This window comes from Astatotilapia calliptera, chromosome 7, assembly GCF_900246225.1.
Source record: "Astatotilapia calliptera chromosome 7, fAstCal1.2, whole genome shotgun sequence".
Taxonomy (NCBI): domain Eukaryota; kingdom Metazoa; phylum Chordata; class Actinopteri; order Cichliformes; family Cichlidae; genus Astatotilapia; species Astatotilapia calliptera.
In genome coordinates, this window is record NC_039308.1 from 45,281,665 (window position 1) to 45,301,875 (window position 20,211).

The 20,211-nt window shown below is 38.8% G+C and overlaps 2 protein-coding genes and 1 non-coding gene across 3 annotated transcripts; 1 reads left to right on the top strand and 2 right to left on the bottom strand.

Annotated features, from left to right (window-relative positions):
• Window positions 1-491: 491 nt before the first annotated feature.
• On the bottom strand, window positions 492-5,126 carry rpl27a (ribosomal protein L27a). Its single transcript, XM_026175070.1, has 5 exons — window positions 5,006-5,126; window positions 4,328-4,391; window positions 4,163-4,238; window positions 1,556-1,730; window positions 492-667 (listed from the first exon to the last, which is right to left on the bottom strand). The coding sequence occupies exons 1-5, from the start codon at window positions 5,006-5,008 to the stop codon at window positions 539-541; spliced, it is 447 nt and encodes a 148-aa protein (XP_026030855.1). The 5' UTR covers window positions 5,009-5,126; the 3' UTR covers window positions 492-538.
• Window positions 1,913-2,043, bottom strand: LOC113027534 (small nucleolar RNA SNORA3/SNORA45 family). The gene has a single exon (XR_003273094.1). It is a non-coding gene; the product is annotated as a small nucleolar RNA SNORA3/SNORA45 family (small nucleolar RNA).
• Window positions 5,127-7,303: 2,177 nt separating the features above from the next.
• Window positions 7,304-15,356, top strand: LOC113026370 (tripartite motif-containing protein 66-like). Its single transcript, XM_026175072.1, has 10 exons — window positions 7,304-8,774; window positions 10,058-10,137; window positions 10,406-10,603; window positions 10,732-10,871; window positions 11,555-11,735; window positions 11,822-12,402; window positions 12,492-12,615; window positions 13,494-13,568; window positions 13,768-13,920; window positions 14,453-15,356. Exons 3-10 carry the CDS (start codon window positions 10,424-10,426, stop codon window positions 14,654-14,656), a joined length of 1,638 nt encoding a protein of 545 aa, XP_026030857.1. The 5' UTR covers window positions 7,304-8,774; window positions 10,058-10,137; window positions 10,406-10,423; the 3' UTR covers window positions 14,657-15,356.
• The last annotated feature ends 4,855 nt before the right edge of the window (window positions 15,357-20,211 follow it).

The window sequence follows — 20,211 nt, forward strand, 5'->3', positions numbered from 1 at the left end:
ATTAAGCACTATATAAACAAGTTCCTCAGAAATTTGAATATACATATATTTTGCCTCTAATTAGAATGACGTGACAAAAAACATCAGAATTAACTTTCTGACCATTTCTTTAATTGTTCAATGTAGTGCTGACTTTCTGAAGCACATACGGCAACATTTGTATTTTTTTGGTGAGTTTATATTATTACCAAAAGCATAGCAATACCGTTTCATTGTAAGTCATTAGAAACGACTGACTTTTGCTGTATTAAAAGAACCAAACAGGAAGTCTGTGCATTTTTGAATATTGTTCAGTCTGTAACTTGGACACTTGTCAAAAAGATTTTACAAGGACAAGACCAACAGTGCTGAGGATCCAGGTGATTTCCTCACATGAAAAAGTTTCCTCTGCTCCTCACACCTTTCAATCAAAATTAACAGCATCTCTTCAGTTTCCATGCTAATCAAATTGCAACTTCGGAGTGGGGCGAAAAAAATTACACACACACCAGTTTCCATTTATACAGTTTATTTCTGCAAAAACACACAGACAGGATCGTTATGCCATCAGCACGCAGGCTCCTCCCGCTGCCTTGATCTTCTCCTCGGCCTGTCGGCTGAAGAACTTGGCCTTGACGATCACAGGCTGCTTGGGCAGCTTGCCTTTGCCCAGGACTTTGTAATAACCCTGCAAAGTAAAGCACAGGTGGAGATCATTATTTTATCTGACAATACACTGTAATATTATCTAATAAGACTAACAGCTAAAACTACGACATGTAAGCCAACCTAAGATGAACTGATAACCACCACAAACAAAACCACACTAGTTAAGTAAAAAAAGTCTGTCGACCCAACAAAACAAACGTTAGACATTGGCTTGGCGAGGAAAAAGGATGCTGGTTCAACTCTAGCCAGAGACACAAATCCCCTTTGGGGTTGCATCAGGTAGAGCTATGCCCAGTATAACTTTCTGTAAGAAGGGAGTGTGCTAACGTGAGCACAATAAGCAAAATGCAGCCAAACAAACAAACAAAAGTCAAGTTTTAATAGACAAGAGTAACTTTTCTATTAAAATGAAATTATGTTTACAAAAAGAAATAATTTTCAATGACTGAAAACAGGAAAATTATCTGGTACAAATCCAGAATTTATAGCTCTTTAAAAATGTAAATGTCTGAGTATAATGTTGTGTAAAATGGAGGGAAAAAAAGTCCTGAAAGCAGAAAAATTAAGGAAAACCAAGAAGTCTTAAATCTGTTTTATTAGCACCACGTACACTTTTGCACCAAATTCATCAGAAACCCATCCAAAACATTTAACTTTCCACTATGAGTGTTTCAACTGTTTAAAGGACACCTGTTCTTTAAAAAAAAGAAAACGGTTTCTGATGTCTGATTCCAGCTGCTCAACAACAATCCAATTTCCTAAGGTGATACTCAATGCCGACAAGTCGACATGCCACCACCTACTCCAAGCTACAGTAGAGGAACAAGAACTCCCGTAAAGATTTGAAAGGTCCAATTATTATGACAAGAGAACATTTTTAATAATAGCAAGATTTAGCAATACTTACAGCGCGCACAGCATCGATGATGGGGGCGGGTCCATCGGGCTTCTTGCTGTAGTTGATCCTGGTCTGCTCGCTCACCAGTGTCCACAGCTTGTCCAGGTTGATGGTAGGGCAGTGGGAGGTATTCCTCTTCAGGTGGTAATGTCTCATGCCCACCTTACCAAAGTATCCTGGATGGCTGAGGACAAACACGAGGAAAGAAAATGAAATCGAATGTTTTCAAACTAGAGCAACAAACACTAATATTTTAAATATTAACGTTTAATTGAAGTTCACTTTTGACATTCAAATTTAGTGGAATAGTATAAACTACTGCCCCAATTCTAATGTGATGGGTGCATCAGCAAGGTGTATTAGAGTGTTTGTAACTGCCCATGTGGATGACTGGACTATAGGGGAGGCCAGTCGGTGAGTAGGACCAGTCTTTAATCTAAGAGGACTCAAGCACACCAAGACAATGAAGTCTGTCAAGATGAGACTCTAGTCTCTATAGAAACATTAGATAAATGCATTTCTCTTCCTACAGCCTTTTTTTACAAGCAGGTAAAAACTAATCAGCACATCTCTTAACTGGACAGCAGAACTAACCCAGCATAAATGTGTTCCATAGATGAGCACAGTCCCCAAATTGGGAGAAGGTTCAATAAATTCTTTGTGTCCATAATACACAGTATCAGTGCACTGCTCTCCAGATCTTTCAATAATATATTGCATGGCAGTTTTCACCAAGTAGACTTGGGTTGAGTAAATAAGCTCCGTAGTGGGGATGGTCTACCATGTTTCTGATTTACTGGATGAAATTTTTACTCTTTCTTTGAAAATGCAGCTGTTTAGGTATTAACCTACAGAAAGACTGACCAAGCTGCTGTGGTGGCATCTCAATCAGCTACCTCAACTCTCTTCTGCCTGTGTGAGGTACACTCCAATTCCACTGCCCTACAGTGACAGTAGTCCTTGTTCTGCTGTAGCTCACCAAGGCTGCGGAGCAGAACAGGGACTATTGTCAGCAGCCACAACTCAGCTGATATAACTCGAGTCTGACTACAGGTTGAGGGACTTGCTGAATTTGCCGCCGATTAATTTTGTTATATATTACAGCAAGCTCTATAGTACACAATAATATATTGTTAAAATAAACTATTACTGTAAAGCCTCATCTAGGAAACACTACAGCTATATAGAATAGGGTGATACATCGAATATACTTGATGTATCACGTGTTTTCCACGAACGATGGTTAAAATGGTTTTAACATAAACATCAAGTGGAAATTGCCACAATATAAAGCTGTCTGGGGGCAGGGGGGCAGGTATAGCTCAGTAGGTAAAGTGGTCGCCCCATGATCGGAAGGTCGGCGGTTCGAATCCACTTAACAGCTACCCTGAGGTACCCCTGAGCAAGGTACCGTCCCTACACACTGCTCCCCGGGCGCCTGCTTAGTGGGCTGCCCACTGCTTCACTGAGTGAATGGGTCAAATGCAGAGAAAAACAAGTAATTTCCCCATGGGGATCAATAAAGTATCCATTATCATTATTATTGTCTGCATGCAATTCACTGTCAGTTTTTTTTTCTCCTACACGCTGCAAATGCATCATTAATCCCCCCTCCCAACCGGAAATTTTTTTTACCTGTGCTGAGCATGCGTGTTTACTACCTGATAAGGAAAAATATGGCGACAGCCGGCGTTACAGAGGAGCGAGCGAGTGAGACTGTTGTTTGGATTTCACAAGGAGGAGACAAAATACGGTAATTTGCAAGACATGCCATAAACCTACTGGCACAAAAAGTATCACGAATTTATTCCATCAGCTGAAAAGTCATCCACTGCAAAATGAAGCCTGTTTTAAACCCTGCATGTCAGCGTCTCCCACACAGCAAAGGAAACGTTAAATAAACCAGCTGTGATACCTGCGACGGTTGTAGGTTAGTTGTTTTTATAGCCACTATCTAAACGTTCATTCCTGTAATTTAAGGCCATCACATTTTTTGGTTCACAATTTTTATGTTATAAGAACAAAAGAGCATCTTTCTAATCTCAATTGTTTTAATTTGTCTCGTGAATTCTTGCCGATGTCCTTTTTTGTTGCTATGATCTTTTGTTTGTTAAACATCTAGTGTTGACCACAGAAAGACTTACTGTGACAGTATTGCCATTTGTCAAAAACCTCTGTGTGCAACAAATGGAACCCCCCCAAACATTTCAATTCATTCATATATTATTGTCAAAAATATAAAACAGTTAATTTGAAAGAGTATAGCAGTGCAATTTTAAGCTCTATATGGCTGAAAATAGTTTTTTTTTGTGATACAGCCAAAAATGTGACATTAGATTTTCCTCATATTACTCAGCCCTACTGCTTTAGCCACAAAATCTGGCTTTATCTCTAAAGGAATCCAACACAACAACCGAAATCATATCAGGCAACACTTAGGGACATGATAATCTAACTTAAATATCTGAGGTAAAAGCATACTTCTGTGTATTTTTAGACATATTACCTTACAAAGACTTTTATGGCCAAATACAGGGAAGCCAGGTTTACTTGAGTTCTACTTTACAGTAGTCATACTGTACTCAAATTTCACTAATATCATTATGAGTGACTTACTATTTGTCGAAATTGATTCTGTGATGATGCATGCCACCAGCATTACCACGACCTCCAGGATGCTTCCTGTGCTTGCCTGTGGAGAGAGTCGGTAAACGTTTACTCCATCTCGTCCGGGGATGAAAAACAATCAATTAAAACTTGTGTCAAAAAGAGTATACTCACCAACGCGACCATGTCCGTGGCTGACATGTCCTCGGAGTTTCCTGGTCTTCGACTTCTTGGTAGGCTGTGAGCAAAGATTTTGCAGTTATTGTTAAAAAAAGGATGAGGTTTATTTGAAACATTAGCTCCCGTCTAGCAAAGCAACAGACTTAGCAGTCCGGCAGGTCGACTGTGATGTTAGTCTGCTAAGAATCTGTAATAAAATGAGCATACATAGCATGTTTTCCCCACAGAAAAGCTAAAGTAAACCGCTGAGTTTGTCCCCGAGTACTTGCATGCTGCTTAGCAGGTAGGAGGCTAATGCTAGCTCAACCATCTTTATCGGAAGGTTTAACGCTTTATGCCAATGGTTGTTTCAGGGTTACACCACCACCACCACCTTGCACATTTAACTCTCACTACCGTTGTCAAAAAAATTACAAATGTTTGTTTTCTGCGTGTGGGTAAAACTAGGTTCCCTGCTAGAGCCGAGGCCCAGGAGAAGCGACATATCACACAGTGAACCCATCAAAGTCCTCACAAAAATGAGTAAATAACGGTAATAACACCCAGCATTTATTCCTACAACATGAGTGTATTATAAGACACCATCTAAAGTGGATTATTTTATACAGGTTAGTAAGGATGGAAGTAGATTTAACCCAGTTTGGATGCACAGGGATAAAACGTAGAACCTACCATCTTGGAGGCTAGTTGAAAGAGGAACGGGATTCGGAACGAACGCGATTTTGTGCGAGATTTGCCCCCAACAATACAAAGTGCAATAACTCCATAGCGACATCTGGTGATTGAGGATCGAAACGACACAAGAGTCAACTGAAAATTCGCTTTCTTTTTTTAAGTCCAAGAAGACTTTATGAACTTTGTGAATTTAACAAAAAAAGTGATACGATTAAAGTCTGACATTGATAGAATTAAACGGGTTCTACTTGTATTTTAGCAATTAAATTCTCATGTTACATCAAACAAATATATATTTGAAAACCCAAGCTAATGATAATAACTAATCACTATGCAAAAATAATACATGAATATCCTTCTGAGATCCAGAAGAAAAAACTATTTAGATATTTTCTTTAGATAATTTAAGTACAGTGACTGATAAACAAAAGTTGACTAATGTTTTGTTTGTTTACAGAATGATGTGATGTAATATAACAACATTGTTTCTGTTTCTGGTACAATGCCTTTTTATTTCATGAAAATTACAATTAGATGAATGGAAATCTAACATTTACAGAAATCATCCATTTCTACAATTTTGTGCAGCCATGGATGCTGCCACGTGCCACGGACCTCACGCCGCCATCACGCCGCCACCTGTCACGACCTCTGCATGAACCTGAACCCAAGTCAATTCAATTCAATTCAATTCAATTCAATTCAATTCAATTCAATTCAATTCAAGTCAATGTTATTTATATAGCACCAAATCACAACAAAAGTCACCTCAAGGCACTTCATAGGTACAGAGAAAAACCCAACAATCATATGACCCCTATGAGCAAGCACTTCACTGGGTCCCTGTCTGTTCATCACACTTGGGAAATCTAAGCCTGCTGGCTTCATGGACAGATAAAGTTGGGAGTAAACTGCGTAGAAGTGAAAATGGCTGCTATGCCTTCTAATGATTCTGCAGGCAGCATGTATAATGTAAACAGAATTAAGGAATCCTGTGGAACTCCATGACAACTGTGTGAAGAGGACTCTCCATTTACATGAACAAATTGGAGTCTATTAGTTAGATATGATTCAAACCACTGCAGCACAGTACCTGTAATGCCTACAGTATGCTCTGATTGCTCTAATAGAATATTTTGGTCAACAGTATCGAACGCTGCACTGAGGTCTAGCCGGATAACCACAGAGATGAGTCCACTGTCAGATGCCATAAAAAGATTATTTGTAACCTTCACTAAAGCTGTTTCTGTGCTGTGATGAGCTCTGAAACCTGACTGAAACTCTTCAAATAAGCCATTCATCTGCATTTGATCTGTTAGCTGTTTGACAACTACTCTTTCAAGGATTTTTGATATGAAAGTAAGGTTGGACATTGGCCTATAATTAGCTAAGACTGCTGAGTCAAGAGATGACTTTTTAAGTAATGGTTTAACTGCTGCTAGCTTGAAGGCCTGTGCTACATAGGCATATAGGTTGATTATATTTAAGATTAAAGCATTAATAAATGGCAGAACTTCTTTGAGCAGTTTTGTAGGAATGAGGTCTAAAAGACACGTTGGTGGTTTGGAGGAAGTAATTACTGAAATTGACACAGAAGGATCTATTGGAGAAACAAACTCTAAATAAATATAAATGGCAAGTCGACATGCCACCACCTACTCCAAGCTACAGTAAAGTAGAGCAACAAGAACTCCCATAAAGATGTGATCTAGTCCTTTTAACTGAATGAAAGGTCCAATTATTATGACAAAAACTGCTAATTAGAGACGTTTTAATGAGAGAACATTTTTGATAATGGCAACATTTGGCAATACTTACAGCACGCACAACATTGATGGGGGCGGGTCCATCGGGCTTCTTGCTGTAGTTGATCCTGGTCTGCTTGCTCACCAGTGTCCACAGCTTGTCCAGGTTGATGGTAGGGCAGTGGGAGGTATTCCTCTTCAGGTGGTAATGTCTCATGCCCACCTTACCAAAGTATCCTGGATGGCTGAGGACAAACACGAGGAAAGAAAATGAAATCGAATGTTTTCAAACTAGAGAAACAAACACTAATATTTTAAATATTAACGTTTAATTGAAGTTCACTTTTGACATTCAAATTTAGTGGAATAGTATAAACTACTGCCCCAATTCTAATGTGATGGGTGCATCAGCAAGGTGTATTAGAGTGTTTGTAACTGCCCATGTGGATGACTGGACTATAGGGGAGGCCAGTCGGTGAGTAGGACCAGTCTTTAATCTAAGAGGACTTTTTCATAAGGAAACTTATGAGTTTTCTGATTTTATTGTATATTGCTTGTGATTTAGATTTGTTAGGTGTAGTTCCTTTTACATCTCCCCTCTCTGTGTCTCTCTGTTCCCTAACTCTCACTCTCTGCTCCTCGCTCTCGCCCTTTCTCTCCATCTTCAGTGTTTTTGCACTTGTCTTCGTAGCCTTGTCTCTGTTCCCTCCCTGTGTTCAGTGTATCTAGTCTGTTTCGTCTCAGTATTCGTTTCTCCTGGCCTTTTGTGTTTGGTCCATCTGTTTCCTGTTTTATTTTGGTAGTCTTTGCCCTGTGTGCACTGTGTTCTGTTTTGCTTTCGATGTCCTGTTAGTTTGTAATTAGTTCTAGCTGTGCTCCCACCTGTGGTCCAACCTCTCGTTATCCTGTGTATGTGTTTTAGTCCTCAGTCTCCCTCTGCTCATTGTGGCTTCGCGTGGGTCCTTGTGTTCTGTGTTTCCCTTGTAACTTCCTGGCTGCTAATTGCTAGTTGTCTGTTTCTAGCTTATAGCTCCCAGGTTCTAGTTTCACAGTTTTTAATTTTTGGGTGGAGTTTCGTCTTTCAGGAAATAAAGCTGCCTCTTTTAGTTGATCTCTTTGTTTCTGAGCCCTGTGTTTGGCTCCTACCTCTGCCTGCTATACAGCCGAACCTTGACAGAAATAATTCTGGGTTTTCAGGTCATGTCGCTCACTAAAATGACCATACATGGTTGACAGAGGGCTGAGTGAGATAGTTGCTGAGATGGCAATCAGACATTAGGAAGGAAAATGCTCGGGACGTACCAGTTTTTGAGGAACCTGAGCAGGGCTAAAATAATGAGATCCAACGTCAATTATGGATAAAAAGTGCTTAAGAGGGGTCTCACCTTCAAGAGGGCTTTATTCTTTTCCTCTTATAAGAGATAACTTTGATGGACTGCCTAATCTTGAAGAATCTGTCTCGACTTCTTGAAGTGACTATAACTAGGAACTAGCAAATTTGGATGCTAGGTTATCTGACTCATGCCATAAACATCTCGACAGTTCATTAGGAGCCGCATAGATTCCACACATGGGGCTTGATGTAGTGGTCTCAGACACATGTCCTCCACAGAGGACAAAAGTGAAATGCCAGGTCTTACAAGACTATGATATTATAATAACTATTTCAACATATAATCATCATATATAACAGTACCCTGACACATTATGCAGAGAATATAAACCCTGAGTAAAAACACACACAGGCTTGGATCACGTGCACACAGTTAAAGATGACGTGTAGTCACACATGTCCACGTAGCTTTATTGGGTTTCTGTGGCGACGCAACCGCAAACAGACACAGTTAAAGGTGATTTACATAAAGTCAGTCTGTTATTCAAAGTTTGAGTGAAATGTCCAGCGTGTAACTTATCATTGGCCAGAATAACAGGTTGCAAAATCAGCCTCTGAAGGAAGGTAAGACACACCTCTGCCATGCCACCAGCTTTTTGCAGCCCTAGAGATCAGCACCACTGAACAAGTAAGGACATTTTTGTCATTAATCCCTAATCTATCTTGTGTATATATATTTAATGTGTTTGAAGTTATACTTTTTGTCTCTATTTCAGAAACAAGGAAATAAAGGTTAATATAAGAGATAAATAATTCTGTAGAAGCGTGTCCCAAAGTTTTGTTCTGCTTTGAAGTATTTCAATTTGATGCCACTTTACTCACACGAAACCATGATAAAGATTTCATTTGGCTTAAAAGGGGAAATATGTATCATGTCAAAGAGTCCATCTCAAATGTATTTTTCTGGCCTTTGTAAAGAGCCTGGCCATCAGATTGAGGAAAATCTTTACTAAATTAAAAATGTTTTATTAAAATTATCTTAACTTCCACCAACAGGAACAGTAAAACAAGACAGTGAATCAGTTATTTGCAGTCTGATATATGAATTGATAAAAGACACAAACTCCAATGTTGGTGTTTCAAAATTTAAAAGGTTATTTTTTATAATCCCAGTTCCAGAAACATTTGGTTGTTTTGTAAAATGCAAATAAAACAGAATGCAATAGTTGTAATACCTTGAAAACCCATATTTTGTTCACAACAATCAGATTGTAGACAACGCGTTAAATCTTTAAAATGAGAAAGTGCACCAATTTTAGACAAATATTAACTTTTCATTTCATTAATGTAACTTTGTTGAGATGTGTTTCTGCCTTCAAATTCAAAATCATCTTATTATAAATGATAGTTTTTCTCAATTTAATCATTTGATAGCTTTTCTGTGTAAATGAAATATGAGATTTGCGAATTGTGCAAAACTGTAAATAAAAGCAGAATGGAACAGTGTCCAAACGTTTTTAGACTTTGGTTTGTACGTTAAAGAGGAATTCCATCATTTTTACAAAACAAAGCTGTTTTGTAAACAAAATCTTTTTATGTCATTAATAAAGTTTGAAAATAAAGCATAGGGGTTGTTTTGTGGCCAACCACTGATAGAGCTACAGATTTATTAGCAACCACACACACTGTCACATTGTTTTTGGCTTTACAATATACAAATATTTTCATAGCTGATTTACATGCAGAGCTTTTATTTTTACACCCTCAATATATCTTTTACCTACTGGACAAAAAGGCATCACATGATTACTGGGAAACGCATTAAATATTAAATACCTGTTTGCTGTTTCTATTTGTGAGCTGTGCTGAAATATCAGGGGGCTGAGGCTGAATCTTCACTCCACCAATCAAATCATTTGAGTTCCCCTTGACACTGGACACATGGAACATTTCTATTCCTCTTCTGCTCAGCTCACATCCACCTGAGGACACATTCACCTGACTTTCTGAAGCAGACATCTTGTTTTTTCATCACTTGGCTTCAAACTGAGGTAATGTTTGATCATAATTCACCTAATACCTGATTCCTTCTGTACGTTAATGTGATGTAACTTTTTGTTATGCTCATAACGTCTCTTTTTGTGTTGTAAAAGTTACTCTTTGTGCAAATGAGCAGTTATATTAGTGTTACATTGCTGATTCTTAATCTACCTCTTTTATGGTTTTGTACTTTTCCCCCCCCGGTCAAACACTGAGCACACAGAAGATTTTAAACCATCGGCTTCTTCTCTGTTTTCTCTTCTGTTTTTTCACCCCAAGAGGCCCAGTCTCCTGGAGATGGCAGACTTGCCTCGCAGACGCTATGGCAACTTCCCACAAAGGCGAGCCACCATGTTACCATGGGTAGCCAAGTGTAGGGTAAGGCTGGCACTGGAGGCCATGCCATCTGAGACTGGTCCAAATCTGGCAACCACAGCAGAGGAACCAACCCCCCGGGCAGAACATGTGAATATAGATGTAAACAATGTTTTAAAGAAGGAGGGATTCATCACTACAACTAGTAGTAAATGAGAGATGAGTAAATGGGATTTTAGAAAGATGAAAATAATGCAAAGTCTCTTTTTTTGAATTTTTAAACAAAATAGGTCAGCATGACTGGATTCTGTGAGGTGGAAAAGGAGCCAAACCAGTCTTATGAGAGAAAAACAAAAGCAACATCTCCGTCATCTGAAAAATGGGAAAGGCCTCCAGACAAAAGTGTTAAAGCTTTATTGAGAAGATTAAGGTAAAAAAGGGGAGTATGCTGCGGTAAAGCCATGTTGATTTTAAAGGATGACAACAGAGCAATGGATGAACCTAAAGTCCTCTTTATCCAAACCAATCTATGCTTTGGTACGTTACAGACTGGGCAGCCAGTTTATAGACACTTTTATTGCCAGATCAGATGGTGACAGATATCCACGGTCCACAGTGTAGTAGAATACATTCATTTGGACTTGAGTGCTATTTATAGTTTCTGTAGCTGCATGATCATAAAGCCCAGCAAAAGTCAGGGTGACATAGGTTTGGGGTCGTTGTCATGCCTGTTCCTAAATTGTTTCTGTTGTGTATTGCCCTTTTTTGGGGAGGCACTGGGGAATGTTGTTGCCTCAAAGTGGTTTTCTTGATCTGCAGCAATGTTTAGGCAGGATTGTTTTTGTTTGTTCTTTCCATGGGTTTAAAATGGAAAATGTTCTTATGAATTTTACACTCTTAATGCTAACCTTTGATAATCACTTTTAAAAGCTTGCCCTATCAATGAACTTCTCCAAAGTCTTGGAAAATGCTGAACTATTTCTTTATCAGTGTTGTTTTTTCCATTTTTGGGTGAATCCGGTTAAGAAATTTAGCCTCACTGAGACTTTATGCTGAAAATAATCTTGGTAATGGAATTGAAGACACTGCCATAAGACACCTTCAATTTCACAGGATTCACCCAGAGGCCCAGAGGATTCTGGGTAATTCCTGCATACCTGTAGTGAGCCTGGAGCGTCTGAACTTCCAGTCTGTGTCTTTATCATCACTGCAGCCTGTGGTGTCTTTGCAACGTCTGCCTTGCCAAAAACAAGCTGAGCTCTGTGACAATGTGTCATTAAATATTTCTGAACAGGTACAGAGCTGAAGGTCTAAACACTTTCATGTACAACAAAGATAAGTTCTTTTTTTTAACCTCTGTGTCTTGATCTCTGCTAACAGAATGGATTCAGTCAAACTGAGGAAGATATACTGGAGCTAACTGAAGGATCATTCCAGCCTAAACCAGTAGAGCCATGTGATCTCAGTCCAACATCCTGGACTGAACCATATTGTCCTGACAGCTCCCTTTCTGGAGAGCCAGAGCAGGACTCAGGCTTTGACTGTGACTCTAATCCAGATCAGCCTTACATCCTGTTTGATTGTGGATCTGATGATGGGAAAGCTGAATCTGAAGCATTTTATCTGGATCCAGATCCAGAGCAGACTCTGGTTATTGAACTGGATCCAGGAGAAGAAGAAGCAGATCAGGACCAATGCCTGCCCCCGGAGGATGAAGTTGAAAGTACATGTGTGGTTGATATAATCCAAGTGGACGATGGTGAAGATCAAAGAAGTGAAATTAGATGCTTGGGAGAACAGGCCGACTCATCCACCCAGCAGCCTGGAGCTGAGGCTGGGACTGAGGAGAGTGAAGATTTCTGCGCTGTTTGTCTGAACGGAGGAGAGCTGCTCTGCTGTGACCGCTGCCCCAAAGTTTATCACATAGGCTGTCATATACCTCCTCTCAGCAGCTTCCCGCTGTAAGTGCTGTGTGAACATACAAATCTGGATATATGACATATGGGTTTAATGTGTTTTTTCATGGACTGTGGTCCTGTGTATTCCACAGAGGTGACTGGGTGTGTACTCTGTGTAGAAGTGAGCAGGAGCCCGTGGAGGCCTACGACTGTGAGATCATGGACTCCTGCGAGGGAGTCAAGGCACCTTATACACTATCCAACCTGGACCAGAGGGTAAGGCTGGTTTAATTCCTAAATTAAAGCTATAATGCTTATTTTCATTCTGTTGCTGTGAAGATGGCCTTAAATGTTGATCCTTTCTTACAGGAGATTGTTTGGTTCAGACAAATCTGGAAACAATTCACTTAGTTTTGGTGAGAGAGCTGTCTGGGGAAGAGTGTGAAGACGCCAGGTCACACACACTTACTGTGAAATTAAAGGACTATTAACTATTAAAGGGCTACTCTCCAACTGAAATTGATCCACCGGTGTGGCAAGAATCCACACAATTTTAAGTTGTGTAGACTCATTTATGACTCTCTCTCTATATATATACATTTGTTAAGGTTTAAGCTTTGATTTTATTGCAGTTTTTGAGTCCAGTTTGGGGTCAACATTGATTAACAGACTTACAACAGTAATATTTATTGGTGCAGAAGCTTTCTATTAGACAATTAATGGCCAGAGTGATGATGAAAACAGCTTGGTTTATTGCCCCCTCTGCCCAGACTGCTCCCTCACCAAAATTAAGTGGATTGCATCCAGATTTTTCTGAAGCAAACAATCTCCTGTGCAAAGTGCTTTGAGTGCTTTATTAGAGTAGAAAATTTGCTGTATAAGAACCATTTACCATTTATTGAAAACCATAATTAATAACACTTTATAATATCTGTAATAATTAAAGAAAACAGTATAGTATTAATAAAGTATTCCTGTGTGAAATATATTTGGGCCATAAATGACTAAAATACCGTGTCACGTGAGGGTTATCAATGTTTATTACACAAACCAGATCAGCCTGCGTTTTCACACTCGCCTCTATCCTGTGTAATAAATCCGTGTTGTGCTCCACTGTAAAGAAGCTTGAACTGATTTTGCTCTTTTGTCTGCAGAGATGTGAGAAGTTGACTCTGCTGTTATACTGTCAAATCCTCAGCGCTCCTTTCCATGAACCTGTCAGCCCTCTGGTCAGTCCAACAACAACAAATCACCTCAGCAGTAATGTAACATACATGAGCACCAAACAGTTTAAATATACAGTGCATATTTATATATACAGCAATAACTACAAGACATCGCTGTTAGCGAAATTGTTACAACCTAACTGAGGATGTAAAATGTTCCACCTCTGTGATCTTACATCAAATCTATGCTCTCGTGTGCCAGGCTCGAAACTACTACCAGATCATCAAAAGGCCCATCGACCTGTCAGTGATCCGCAGGAAACTGGACAAGAGCAACACTCTCCACTACTTCACTGCTGAGCAGTTTGTTGATGACGTCTTGTTGATGTTCAAGAACTGCGCTACTTTCAATTACGTAAGGAATATGAGCGGATTTCCCACTTTGACCTAATTTCTGGTATAATTGAGTTATTCCTGCACTGCAGTCTGTGGAGATAAGTTCCACGTGTATCAGCAAGCTGGGCCTCTTTCTTCACATGGGGCCTGCCAGTCAAGGTTGTGTTCATCTGCAAATCAAGTATCAATCAAATCTCTGGATTTACTACTTATATCTACCAGGAATGAAGATGTTTACAGCCAAGGCAGTTATTATAATGTATATTGGAGGAAATCTGTAGTCTTTGATTTTCTTTCTCCTCAGTGCTGAGTACATGGTTATGGCATAGTAGACAATATGCCATGGGAACGTGGATATTTGTGTAAACTGTATGGTAATCAAGTAAGTGCTGAGGTATTTTAAAATAAGTTTTACCAAAATAGAAATCTGATTTTGAATCTGGAAGGATCACCTTGCACCTGCTTGGTCTCAAATATTTATGACTTTATTCTGGTAAGCTAATTCATCATAGGTCACTGTGGGTTGTTTTTTCTCTCCTTGTGCTGTGCAGCCAGACTCAGAGGTGGCTCAGGCTGGTCGAAACCTGGAGATGTTTTTCTTGAGCAAACTGAAGGAGATTATTCCAGACCGGACATTCCCATCAGCCAACCAGGGCACAACAGACAGAGCTCGCCTTCAGTGGCTCCACAGGAAGAACAAGGAAAACTCCAGAAAGAAGAGAAATGTTTTTAGCGGGAAAAAATATTGCCTATAACTTGCAATTTATTAATTTCCTTACACCTCTCAAACATGTTGAAATTTAAGTCTTTAAAAACTGTGACAATAACATTAATAACTTGTGTTTTTTATATTAAAAATACATGTCGTGGAACTGAAAACTTGTCACATTTTTCAGGGATGTTCATGGAATGAAACAGAGACAGATGCTATTTACAGTTTTTAAATGAAATCAGTCAAATCAGATCAGTTGCATGATTTATCATTTTCATATTAAAGTGCTCATATTAAATAATAATATCAGCTTATGTAAAAGTTATCCTGATCGCTTCCTTAAATACTCAGTTTCAGGCTGTTTGTTTTACTATTGGCTCGGTATAATGTTGATAAAAGGGAATATCCTTAATATAATCTCAGGTACACATCTCTGACATCTCTGATTGGCTGACCTCTGTTTATGAGTGGTAGCCAACCAGAAGAACATTAGCTTGATAGAAGAACCAAGCTAAATGGCTTATTTGAGGAGCTGCTCATAGGCCCAGCATTACTCTCGTAAAGACTAAAAATACAAATTGAGTTGTAAATGAGCACAATAGGTCTACTTTAACTCTGTTATTGTTAAATCACTGCTCAACACTGATTTTAGGTGATGCAAGTATACTTTATACAGTAGACAAGGCTTTCCACCTTTTCATAAAAACTACTTCATAATGGTGCATTGGCACATGTGGCATACATCCCAGCAATGTGGGTTTGATGACAAATAAATATCATTAAAATGGTTTTGGTTGATTGTTGGTTATTGTGCTTCTGCAGTTATCACAAACTTTCCCCAGCAGGGGGAGCCCGTGTAAGACTTAACACTGGAAGGACATCTGTTTTGAATGTACCCTCAGTGCAAATTATGCTATTGACAGTGAGTCCATTATAGCACAAGAGGCTTTTGTGTCCCACTCCCCATTTATACCATCTTATCTATCAACTTTCATCTTTATCTATCCACTTTCTTTCTTAATACCTACAGTTGCTCTGCCTTCGTCTTATTGTGTGGTTAGACTTCACATAAAAATAAATCCTCATCCATGACAGCATTCAGTTTCATAATTTATGACAAGTAAAAGAAAAAAAAAAGATGTAAAGCCCGAAAAGGCAGCAAGTGATGTATTAAATCAATAAAATTCTGCCTCAAAACTAAAAACAGTTAATATAAAATGGAGAAAAAGTAAAACTAATGTCTGGATTTTTACCAGTGTGTTCAACCAGAGAATTGCAACTTTGGAAATATTTATCTAAATTATAATCTAAAGCTTGATTATATTACCAGCTGACAGTAAAAGTAACAAATAAAGAATAAAAATAAAGAAATCAAGAAATGAGATTGGAGCTGCAATGAAGAAAAAGCCCAAACAAAAACAACAGAGTTTCAATAATTAAGTTACTTTATTATGTTTCTTAAAAAATTACAATAACAGCACAAAAATGGTTAACAGCAGCTAGCCAGGCAAGCGAGTGTCCAGGGCCGCTAATTGCCTTAAACTAGCAGCAGAGATAAACCAGTCTGTGTGTGTGTGTGAAGGAGGAGGGGGGTGTTGTATCTGGGGTCCACTCTCCTACAGTCTGATTTGCCACCTTAATTGCTGCAACCGTACTCACCACCATCAAGCAGAGGGCAGCATAACACAGGGTCACCACGGGGTGAACCTCCACTGGTCCACAAACACCAGTAACCAAAACAAAAAAGGGAGTTACTAAACATACTTTGGATAGTGAGTGTACAATAAATCAACTTCCCCACAAAAATACAACCCGAAAGTCAAGGGGGGATTGAGCAATGGGCTTCAGGTGTCTTTATTCAAGCGCCGATTGAGAAATTAGAGGAGGAGCCAGGGTTTATCTAAGCGGGGCACGTTTCAGTCTACAATTTCCCCTCAACACTAGCAAAATGAACACTGATTAGGTGATATCAAAACTTATTTTAATACTATAACTTATTTTTCGCAGTAATCATTTTGATTTAACCTACTTGACACTAACTGGTAAAAAATCATGCTGTCTGGACAGTCTGCACACAACAAGCTGCCAAGTGTTTCAGAAATATGAGACAGTGGCTCGAGCTCCTTAAATGACATCATGCAGAGCCAAGCCAGTAAAACCCAGTGAAGGCTGGAGGAAAGTGCTTCAAAAACAACCACGCTATCTGCTGTACTATCTGCCAGCAAGAGTTACTTTTGCAGCATAAGTTATGCATAGTATGTGCATTTTACTTTGAAACAGCTGTGGTTGTGTCAGAGTACAAAACAATACTTCAGTTTATTACAAAACCTATTGCATTGCATTATTGTAGTGCTTCAACCTGTTTATCTGGTTATTATCCACAAGCATAATTACAAATATACTGTCATTTTTTTCCACAACCTGGAAATCTAACAATTATTCTTGCTAATTAACTGATAGATAATAAATATTAATTAGCAAATTGTTTAATAAACATCAATTTATCCATTGCTGTACTTCTCTGTGTGAAGGGAGACTTACCATAAAAACGGAATAAAAAAGTAACAATAACATGAGGCATGTAGTTAAAATGAAGTTGTTGTAACATATGCAACAAAGAGAAATTCAGTATTTGTATAACTGTATAATTGTTAAAACCAAAATTGTAACATTGACATGTTGAATTATTTTGCAACAGATGTTTGCTTGACAATAAACAATCAGATGTCAGATATACTAAGACTAAGATTACTAGCCCTATCAGCAACTAGTCCTGGGTCAGATTAGCGACCTGTCCAGGGTGTACCCTGGTAGATGGGATCGGTTCCAGCCTGCCGGCAACCCAGATAAGGATAAGCAGAAGAGAATAGATGGATGGATAAATGGATGGATGGACAAGCAGCATAAATAAAAGAAGCTACAATGAGACTAATTTCAAAATTCATTCATGCCAGTACTTCCCCCTAGTCATCCTGAATTATGATGTCACGGCAATTTATTCTCAGTTCCTTGCTAATTCTTTCCCAAACCCTTACTCCCTTGACAGAATACACTGTTTTACAGCAGTCTTCACTAATTCTTTTTGACCATATATATTTTTTCTTAAACGATACAGACAGTCTTTGGATACTTCCTGGTGATTTTTACATTAAAATCATGCTGTGGATCCGTCTGCCAAACCTGACAGCCTGTGTTTCTCCTGGACTCTGCTGCCCTGCTTGGTGGCTGGCTCGCTCTGTGTTGTTGTCATTTTCTGATTGTGGTTTTCAATTTTTCAGCTCTTAAACGTGTAATGTTTCAGGACATTTTGTTCTTGCTGTTCTTCCTTCCTGCAGCTCATTGTAATTTGCCAAACATAAGAGAGCATCAAGCTCATGCTTTTATAGTCTATTGTCAAAATGCTCTTATGTATAATCAGTGATGAAAGCAGCTCTGTGAATGCTGCATGAGTGCCTGCACTCTATAAACCCAATGAAAGGCTTTCAAATGGACAAAATCTGTTGCAACCACTGATAAAACCCACTGTGGTCCCATTATAAACAATATCTTTGATCTGTGTGCACATCTAAAATTTGTCAGCCACTGAAAGAAAGCATACAGAAAGGGATGAGAGCGAGCTTTTCAGGGTCGCCATCGCTGTGGCTAATTTAAGGTAAAATAGCATAAACTGACCTTGGGATGTCCTTAACAGGAGGTTTAATGACTTTGGAAATCTCCTTTGTTCAGTTCATTAAACCTTAGTCACGTGTCGCCTTCTTGTTTTCTTTCTTTCGTCAGTTCTTCTTTCTCCTTCTTTTTTCCCGTGTCCAGATGTTTCATTTAATAACATCAAAGCCCCCCTCACTCTGTCTGTCTGAAGCTGGGTGAATCACCAACGTATAAAAAGGAGGAAAATGCTGACATACCTCCAGCTGCAATGGAGAATATCGTCTCTGAGATAAGACCTAAATCTAATGTTTAGATCAAACTCAACAGCAGCCATTAGCCCTGATTGTACCTCTGATAGTTTTGATTCATCATAAGAGCATTGTCACTTTAGAACAGTTAAAGATGTATCGTTCCTCCAAAAAGCTGCTGCATGATTTGCTCTTGCTTTTTGTGTTATTTAGGGTGGTTTAGACTCCCTTCCTCACTCACATTCCTGGTTAGCTACTGCATGAAAATACTGAATTATTGTGTCTGGGAGTGGAGTAAGTGCATGCTGTTGACTTTGGATGCTACTGAGAGCATAGCTGATTTGGTTTATTACACCCTCTTGGAAAGGATGTACCACCTTTTATGAAGATAATGCTGTAGTGGTCATCAAGCTGGCTGTGTAAAGCCAAAATTTACCTAATTTTTTTATGTTGTCCAGAACAAAGGAGATCCTGCTGCTCATCATCTCTGACATTTTTTGGGGCTCAGCATAGATATTTTAATGCTTTAAATTAAAAAAAAAAAAAAAAAAAAAAAAAAGCTCACAGACCAGTAACACACCATTAAAGGATTGCCCATCTCACTTCATAATTCAATCCTCATGATGGAAACATTATGAGGATTTTTTCTTATGACTAAATTTGGGAACTAAAATTTGGGGGTAAAAGAAAAGGAAAAAGAAGCGGGCCAGTACAGAAACATCATATGAAGTCAGTGGGTTGGTTAACCGCTGCCTGTGCACTTCATCTATCCAGTCTGAGCCTGACGTTCAGTGCAGTAACATATTCAAGATGTTTATGAGAGTTTGTCTGACTGGATAACTAAAACTAGACCAACAGACATTTGGCATGTCTGGATTTATGGGTATTGTTTTAAACACCAAAGTCACTCTGGTTTCTTGAAACAATCACTAAGTGAAACCTCTAAGTGAAAGATTGATAGTTGCCATCTCAGCCCATTGATGGTGTTCCTGTTGAAATGAGAACCACGTTTTCCACAAGCAAAGTCAAAGGATTTCGCTGTTTCTCCCCCGAAAGGGATGAATCAGCAGTAATTTTATTTAGTTTTTTCTCCAGTGTCATCAGTTCTTCCACCATCTGCAGCTGCGTGAAGCTTTTGCACATTTTGACGAAATGGTTTAGTAGATCTGGACAATCATGTATTCATCTGATTTAAAGTTAAAGTATGTGTTGATTGTTAAATGTTGCTTATTTATAATGTGTGGTAGGACTGGCTGGAGGTCAGTATACTGTTTCACAATTGTCCATTAATGTCTCTGCCTCTTAGCTAATTTTTCCTTTATTATGCTTCAATATTTCACACATATTTGGTTAACCTAATACTAAACGAATTAAATAAATTAAACAGACTAACTAAACATTTTAGTTTAATATTTTAATTCTGGACATATTACTAAGTTACTGAGTAAAGCTAAGCAAGCTAACAACAAAATTTTGAGCCTTGGATATAGAATTAAATGTAGCCTAATAATAAATAAAACACACCGGCTTGTAGCTTCACACAATCCAGTTTTTACAAATAGTAAGCGTAAAAGCTCGAGGGGACCCAAGACGACCCTTTACACGACTAGGGTTGCCAACCGTCCCTTAAAAAACGGAATCGTCCCGTATTTAGAAACAAAAGCACACGTCCCGTGTTGAGCTAATAAGGGACGCACTTTGT

Bases quoted from the DNA above. Each gene is read 5' to 3' on its own strand.
- rpl27a (XM_026175070.1), bottom strand. The intron at 1,731-4,162 runs GTAAGTCACTCA...GTTTGTCCTCAG, and splicing joins AGAATCAATTTCGACAAATA to CCATCCAGGATACTTTGGTA. The intron at 668-1,555 runs GTAAGTATTGCT...TTTACTTTGCAG, and splicing joins TCATCGATGCTGTGCGCGCT to GGTTATTACAAAGTCCTGGG.
- LOC113026370 (XM_026175072.1), top strand. From the start codon at position 10,424: ATGGCAGACTTGCCTCGCAGACGCTATGGCAACTTCCCACAAAGGCGA. The intron at 12,403-12,491 runs GTAAGTGCTGTG...TGTATTCCACAG, and splicing joins CCTCTCAGCAGCTTCCCGCT to AGGTGACTGGGTGTGTACTC. The intron at 13,569-13,767 runs GTCAGTCCAACA...CTCGTGTGCCAG, and splicing joins ATGAACCTGTCAGCCCTCTG to GCTCGAAACTACTACCAGAT.